Consider the following 7464-nt stretch of genomic DNA (forward strand, 5'->3'; position numbering starts at 1 on the left):
GCCCCTCGTGTGGCTTCCGGGGTGGGTGGTTGGGCAAAGCCAGGCCACCCTTTCCGGCGTCTTCCACACTTCCCCCCCGCTTTTTGTCGTTCAATACGAGCAGTCCTGCCTTTTGCATCATAGGATCACGCACTACGGAGGTCGAGCGTCCTTTGTAAGTGTAAGTGTATCATGGGTGACTTGACGAATAGTGCGCGGGTGGCCAGCTCGGTAGGCTGCTTACAAACTAGCTAGACGGCTAGGCGTTTCTGTAGCCGTATCATATGCCTTGCCTACGGTTATTTTTACATTGCTGAAATGGTCTTACTAAGTTTTGGTCCAAGAATGACAAAAAGCGCAAGTGGAGAAAGAAAGGGGTTGCGAGGGAGGAAACGAGAGGACGGCAGGTGTTTTAGCATAGGTAGTCTACAGAGGCTGCGACAGGAAAGCGCGGACTCAAAGAAAAATAGGGATTTAGAGAGGCAAGGACTGCCCACAAGATCAGGCACTTGAGCCTGCGGACTCTGCCTTCTGTTCCTCGGCACATCGCTGCTCCTCGAACGCGGAGAGGGCCTCGTCGTACTTTGAGTCCAAAACCTCGCAAATGGTGCTAAGTTCCTCAAGAGCCTGCTGCAAGGCCCCTAGAGCGGGCCCTTCTGCACAGAAATACCGATATGCATGCATGCACGCGGGCATAAATACACACAGGAAACAAAGTTGGACCCCGTAGGAATCTAGCTCTATAAGCTTCAGCAAGCTAAGGCTATTAAACTGAGTCCATGTGCAGTGGGCGGTGGCTCTGTTCAACTAAAAAAGCAACCTCACACCATGTGAGCTGGGATTTTAGCATGTGTGACTGTAGACCCCAGAATCCTACAAAGGCGAGGAGCAAGGGGCGCCTCACCAGTTGTTTGAATCCTTAGGTTCATCTCTACCTGCGTAGGATGCGGCACAGAGTATCCAGCAAACTCAACGTCCGGGTTCCTTATGAGCAGCGCGCGCAAGGCATTCCCCAAAGTATGCGTCTCGCCAGGGAGGCTTGCAGTGAGACTCGTGGAGTCAAGTCCCCCACCCGCATCAGCTGCCAAGGTTGCAAAAGAAGAAGCGGTACTGCATCCTCCCTCGGCACAACCAGACACAGGAGGCATTCTCCGCTGCTTGTGCGGCTGGTTCACCCACACCGACGGTGACTGTTCTGCTCTTGGCTTCCGCTGCCGCTTGGATTGTGTTGGTTGTTGCCTATGCAGCTTTCGCCAGTAGACCTGTTGCCGCCCATGAAGCGCTACAGAATGCACGATAGTCTCCCTTTGGATATCTTCGTGGGGTTGGCCGTGCTGCGCATGATCGAGTTCGTCCTTCTATTTCGCGGGAAGCCAACTTTCCCGCGGTGCTCTGAGATGAAACGTTACCCTTGCATGAAAAGGTCTACCAAATAACAAATCCTAAATTGTGACCCCGAAGCTGCAGCCGCTGAACTCGAGACCTTTGAAGGGCCCATCAACGAACTATGGCTGCACGGAAACCCCTGGGGCCCCACAGGGGGCCTCCCGTATACCCTAGGCAGCGCCTACTCGCGTAAGGGACCTATATGCACCCATCACACGGCAAGAATGAGATCGTCGTGAGTTTAGATCTTCCGATTTCTTTTTCGCTGCGTTGTGTGCCGCTTCATCTAGTGCTAGATAGCCCTTATGGGCTGGACAGGGTCTCGAGAGAGGGGCCTCTGGACTCTGTGCAGCACGCCGTGCTCATTTTTGGCGTAGTGCGCAATATTAAGGTTACGGGGGCCCCCTTGGGGGCCCTTGAGGATCTGTCTTCCCCAAGGGCCTGAGCTACGCCCCTGGCGAGTCCGCTTCTCTAGACTCTCCGCTACTTCATGCTGGAAGGCCTTCTTCCAAGTAGCGGCAACATGGCAGGCCTCACCAGTGCAAGCCTCTTGCTGTGGGTGCTTCTGCTCTCGCCTTGGAAAGCTCCTGCACTGCTGGCTGGCTCCCTGATTACGAACACAGCCCGTCCTTCGCGTGGTGGTGTTGCTGGTGGGAGCCTCGCCTTTGCCTCTAGGTCCATGCATGCGAAGCTCAGGGCCTCTTGGGTTCCTCCGAAGGCACATTCGGCTGCTGAAAGTCTCCGCAATCTTGCGTGTTGGCCTCCCCTTGCGTCGCTAAGGCAATCCCTATGCCGGGTGAACTTTCAGCTCTTTGCGGCTGATGGTAGAATTCCCTCGCATCCCTATGAGCGCCTGCGGCGCCTTGTCGACCTCAAAAAGCAGGAGGTACGTTGTGTACTCCAGATGATGCAGATATGAAGACTTCCAAGCATGAATTCGAGGTTATCGGAGCCGTTTTTTCGGGGGTGGGTGGGGGGTGGGGGCTTCTTATTTAAATGGTTGCGCTTGTGGGGGAGCCCCTCTGTGGGCTTACTTTTCAGTTTTAAAAGGGCGTGCCTTTGTGGCATTTGGTTGCTGGTGCTGTTGCTAATGCCGTTGTCTACAAAGGTAGTGACGGTGGGTTTGGAGGTGTTGCTTCAGGTGCAGCAGCTGCAAGTGCAGCACCAGGCGATGACGGACCCCCTACAGCTGCGTCAGCACTACGTTTCGCATTGCCATAATGGGAAGCTGATTGAGAAGCTGAGGATTAGGAGGGAAACGGGGCAGCTTAAGCTAAGCTTGCAGAGGCAGCTCGCGGCTGCCAGTGACTCCACGCAGCAGCAAGAGACCGTCCAGCAGCAACTCAAGTTACTTAGCCAGATACGTGCCCACTCAGAAAGCGCAACCCACCACGTTCACACTAAAGAGTGCGAACATGAGCGGCAGCAGTCGGATGGTAGCGATGGACGCTCAGGGGGGCCACGCTCAGCGGAGGAGTGTTTGAAAGCTCTGCAGCAGGAAGACCCGGATGAGACCACTCTCAGCGTCGTGTGTGACATAAAACGATGTAGCAACGTCTCTACAAGAGGACGTCCCTACCGGCTTGCCTTTAATGACGCAGCAGAGGTGGTGGTGCCTCTGGCTGAGGCCGGTGAGCTTTTTCACGAGTCTGAGCACCGAGGGAAAGGGGTAGAAGTAAAGCAAGTCCGACAGCGGGCGGAGGTATAATGAGAGATGGGTGAAGTGGGGCAGTAGCAAATGAAGATGTGCAATTAGAAGAACGGCGCGTGGGAGGCAGAGGGGAGCAGGAGGGACTGAGGGCGGAAAGGACGAGACGTAGATGGGCTGGATGCATCACAAAGTGCTTCATCGATGTTGCTTATGCGTGGCTTTCTCTCCGTCCCATAGAATTTGGCCGGAATGGCGGCGCCACTGGAAACCTTTTGTGCGCAGCCTGAACCTGCCTCTCTGCAGTGTAGGGAAGTGTATATGTCCATCGCAGAGAACAGCGTGTCTGATGTCTGCGCTGGACCTGGCTGGGGGGAGGTGGGGCTTTGTGTACTCTCGGTCATGAAGTGCAAACATGACAGCGTGCGGCCCCTCGCATACATTCGCATGCGCGTCTTCGGGCTGCTGATATATCTTTTCTATTTGCCTGCGCGCGCTCACCTCTTTCCGTAGGTGCCGACGTGTTGCTCATGGCTACGGACCGCGAGGCTTGGGGGGGCTGTCTGGAAGATTTGCAGAAGGCCCGCAAGGCGCTGACGGGGGCGTATACATTCTCCCAGAGGCCAGCACTCGTCATGAAGGACCTCGTGATACATCCCATTCAGGTTAGGATTCAATGCACTAGGGGCTGGTCAATTGCGTATGAGGCGCTCGGCAGCCTCTTCACGCTTCTTGCTCCCTTCATTCGGCCTTCTAAAAGCAGGCTTTAGGGCCTTCCGCGATGCGCCTCCGGGGACTACGTTCCTGAGCTTTCCTTCTGGTGTCTTGCATTGCTCGCATTGTTTTTAGAGTAGGGCTGTTGGGGTTTTGCTGCCGGTGCTGCAGATAGCCCAGGCAGCAGAAGCCGGGGCGGACGGGGTGTACCTCATTCACAGCGTGGCGGGGGGAGCTCTCGAGGAACTGCTGTTTGCTGCCTGCACTGCGGGCATCGAGGCAGTCGTGGAAGTGCACGGTGCTGAAGAAGCCCGCCAGGCGGTTGCCGCTGGGGCCACCCTCCTGATAGTAAGAGGCGACAGCCCCTTGACGAACAAGCGAGCTCAGTGGAGTCGTGGGCGGGTCCTAGTATCTGGTACGAGGCAGGGAAACCTATGACTATGCTTTCCCAGTTTTTTTGCGTCTTTATTTGCACTGCGTGCAGTAGAGGGCTCTTCCGCGTGTCTGTTGGTGTGTCTCGCATCCACTGCTTTGCAGGCAAACCAGATAGACCGGCTCACGGGCCTGCTCTATCCCATGAGTGCCGTAGACGTGCGGGACGCGGTGGTACCAGAAACAGTTGTGGCTGCCAAGGGCGGCATCAGCTCGTTGGAAGACGCTAAGCAGCTTGCCAGGTGTGGTCTTGACTCAGTGGTACTGGGCAGGGCCCTTCTCAAGGTCAGTGCATTGACCACGGCGCACAGGCACGCGTCTCGTACATCTAGGGTTCGCACCCTCGCATCCTACTAATTGACCGGATGCTGCCTGCCTTCTTTGTGTTGCTGCTAATATCGCTGCTTAGAACGTCTTCAGACGTGTAGCCCTCAACAAATGTCTGCTCAACGTATGAGCCCCATAAGCACAGGGCTTCCTCTCAGGGGTGTGAATGGCGGCTCAGCCCTCCGTGAACGGGCCCGCTTCTTTGTTGCGGACTGGACTGCTAGGCTCCCCTGCAGGATCGGGCTGTACGTTTCTTTGGTGCTGTGGCTTTTTGCTGCGTTCAGTCGGATGCATTTGAGCTCATTAAGGGCTTGAAACGAATAAGCGCAGGACCTCGAGCTTTGGTACATCTCTTCGCGGGGGCGGAGGCAGCTGCAGCAGCAGCTGAAAAGGCTCGGGAAGAAGAAAAGGAAGCACGACGGGCGCAGCGAAATGCGTCCAAGGAGCAAAACAGTCGCCAGGATCTCAGCGACGCAAACGAGGCCACCGGGTCCCCGGCGATCCCAGCACCAATAAGATCGCCTCCTTCCCCTCCGGTAGAAGAGGCCGAACAGGCAGCCTTCTCAGAGGAGCCCTCGGGGATCTTGGAAGGAGGGGGACTGGCACTCGCAGCTTCCCAAGAGGTGTATAGGAACACGCAGGGTTTCGGAGGGACTCCGGCGGCACCGAGAGATGAACCTGTGCCCCGTTTTTCAGTTGAGTGGGAGGCACCAAAAAGGGTTGGCACAGAGGAGGAGCTTAAGGCCATTGATGAGTCTCTTAAAACCCGCGTCTTAAGGGTGGGAGGTCCCTCTGGCGGGACTGAAGGACCAGAGGATGCCCCCCGAGGTCTCCGGGTGTTCCATTCGTTTGATTTTTGCAACGCGAAAGGCCCTGTGCAGCCCATTGAACCTCATGGAAAGGCACCCGTCGCTAGCAGCGACAGTAATGGTGGGTGCTCTGGTAATGAAGGTGGTACGAGGGAAGACTCGAGTGCGGCAGCGCTGCGTGCAGCGTGTGAAGATCTCCTTATAGGGGCCTCCGAGGATGCTGTAATTGGTGGCACAGGCAGCACAGATGAGCTTGTGCCCTTCAGTCCTCAAATGTCTTTTGAAGACCCTGTTCAGGGGTCCACGCCTCCAGGGGTCCCCGGAAGAGGGGCGTCTGAGACTGTTCCCCGCAAAGTGTACTTTCGGAACGATGCGGGGGAGATCGTGGAGGCAGTCGTTGATCCCCTTGCGGAGGCCGCGAAGGACCTCGATCCAAAGCTTGTAGACTCCCTTATTGAGGAAGCCCGTGCTGATCCCAAGGCGTTTGCTGCTGCAGCTGAGCAGCAGATTCTCCATACCTGGAGACAGGCGGAAGAATTCGAGAATTTAGACGGGGGACCACCACCTTTTACTCGGGAAGGAGTCTCCTCCAAGACAGCGATCTTAGATGGTCCTATGGGTCTTCCTAAGCATGAACAGGAACCGCTGCTGGAGGGTCCTGGGGGATCCCGTACAGAGGTTAATCGTGAGGACGTCCCTTGGGCAGCCCCTAGAGTGCCGGGGGCCTCAAAGGAAGAAGTAAAAACATGGCTGAAGGACCTGGAACTGCAACGTATGGCCCGGTTTTTTCTAACGCCGGAGGAGAGTGCCGACTTTTTTGGCCGGCTGCAAGCGGCTGCTGATAAGCTGTGGGGCCCCACAGCAGAAAACCCCTCGGAACCGAGAGTTTTGTCAAAGGCCCATGGTACAGACAACCAGGCCACAGCGACCCAAATTGAGAAGGGTCCCTGCCTGGCGGATAAGGCGTCGCAACCACGTCCCTCGCTGCCTGCAGACCAAGTCTCGGCCCCCACACCGATGTCTGCTGCAGTAACACCGACTAGCCAGAACTCAGTATCTCAGGAACTGATCCCGCCTGCACCCCTGCATCAGGAATTGGCGCCTTCTGAAGCAGATCAGAGGTCATCTGGATCCTGCGTCCACTCCAACACAGGGCCAGCACCCCAAGGCATGCAGTTCACTGTGACAGAGTCTCCTGTGTCCTACGGAGAGTGGCTACTTAGGCCTCGGAGTCAGGAAGAGCCTGTAGGGCAACGGCCAGAGGAGGTTAGTAGCCCCACAGCCTTTTCGCGCGTGGGCTGCGTTGACGCCAAACCCCCACTGCTGAATGCAACGGACAGTATGGAGCCCTATATACAGTACTTCCAGCAAGGGCAGCAGCAACAACAAAACGATATGGGACCTCTGGACACCATACAGCCTGCTGCTGGCAAAGGCCGGCTGGAGCAGGAACGGCGCTTAGCTGCAGGGGACGTGGGACCCTCCCCTGGAGCCTCGGTGGATTACACCGAAGAGGATTTGAGGCACCTTTTGCCCCTTCCCGACACTGTCCCCCAAAGGTCCCTGGTAGATGAGTTGGCGGACTCTGGGGGTATTGAGCCCTTGCCTTTCAACCCTCAAGCTCAAGGGACCTGAAAGAGGCCCTTATTGCTTCTCACAGAAATGGGGTTGCTTGCTATGACTTGCGGCTATATTTAGCTTATAGCGAACCACTTTTTAGGGTCAACCGCTAACGGCTATCATCTGGGCTTAGGTCGCTCGTGAGTAGGCTGCCCCTGGATATCATGTGATAGCCTATGAATACGGTGCTATCCGTAACGTGTCTGCATGTATGCTCTACTGATACTGGTTTAAGTGGCCTTTCGTCTTTTTTTTTCTACTTGCGCCCTCTAGACATTAACGGCAGTAAGACGCGTAGGTAAGACTCACTTAGAAGTTACACGATAATTGGGAGATTACAGTGCAGAGCATGGGTGGCCACAACGAGTTTACTCTCAGAATTTAAAGCCAAACACACATCTGATGCTTCTTAGGGAAGGAAGTGTAGTTGTAAGCCTCAATATGTAGCGCTTGCAAGAAGAGAAATAGGTGTCCGTCGGAAAGCGCTATGCAAGCAAAGCAGAAAGCTTAATGAAAGAGTTATCAGGTCATGCACCCACGTACGGAGAT

General features: G+C 55.7%; 1 protein-coding gene across 1 annotated transcript; it reads left to right on the forward strand.

Moving 5' to 3' along the window:
* The first annotated feature begins 1888 nt into the window (after positions 1-1888).
* On the forward strand, positions 1889-6930 carry LOC34620504. The gene is made up of 6 exons (XM_022733753.2): positions 1889-2251; positions 2507-2996; positions 3527-3678; positions 3899-4075; positions 4265-4444; positions 4771-6930. The coding sequence occupies exons 1-6, from the start codon at positions 1889-1891 to the stop codon at positions 6928-6930; spliced, it is 3522 nt and encodes a 1173-aa protein (XP_022588342.2).
* Positions 6931-7464: the final 534 nt, after the last annotated feature.

This window comes from Cyclospora cayetanensis, unplaced genomic scaffold (genome assembly GCF_002999335.1).
Source record: "Cyclospora cayetanensis isolate NF1_C8 unplaced genomic scaffold, CcayRef3 CcayRef3_contig_80, whole genome shotgun sequence".
NCBI lineage: Eukaryota > Apicomplexa > Conoidasida > Eucoccidiorida > Eimeriidae > Cyclospora > Cyclospora cayetanensis.

What these genes read in the sequence shown, in the direction of transcription:
- LOC34620504 (XM_022733753.2), top strand. Translation starts at nt 1,889, where the DNA reads ATGGCAGGCCTCACCAGTGCAAGCCTCTTGCTGTGGGTGCTTCTGCTC. An exon ending in GGTGCCTCTGGCTGAGGCCG is followed by an intron (nt 2,997 to 3,526) that starts GTGAGCTTTTTC and finishes CTCTTTCCGTAG; the next exon opens with GTGCCGACGTGTTGCTCATG. An exon ending in CTGGGGCCACCCTCCTGATA is followed by an intron (nt 4,076 to 4,264) that starts GTAAGAGGCGAC and finishes ACTGCTTTGCAG; the next exon opens with GCAAACCAGATAGACCGGCT.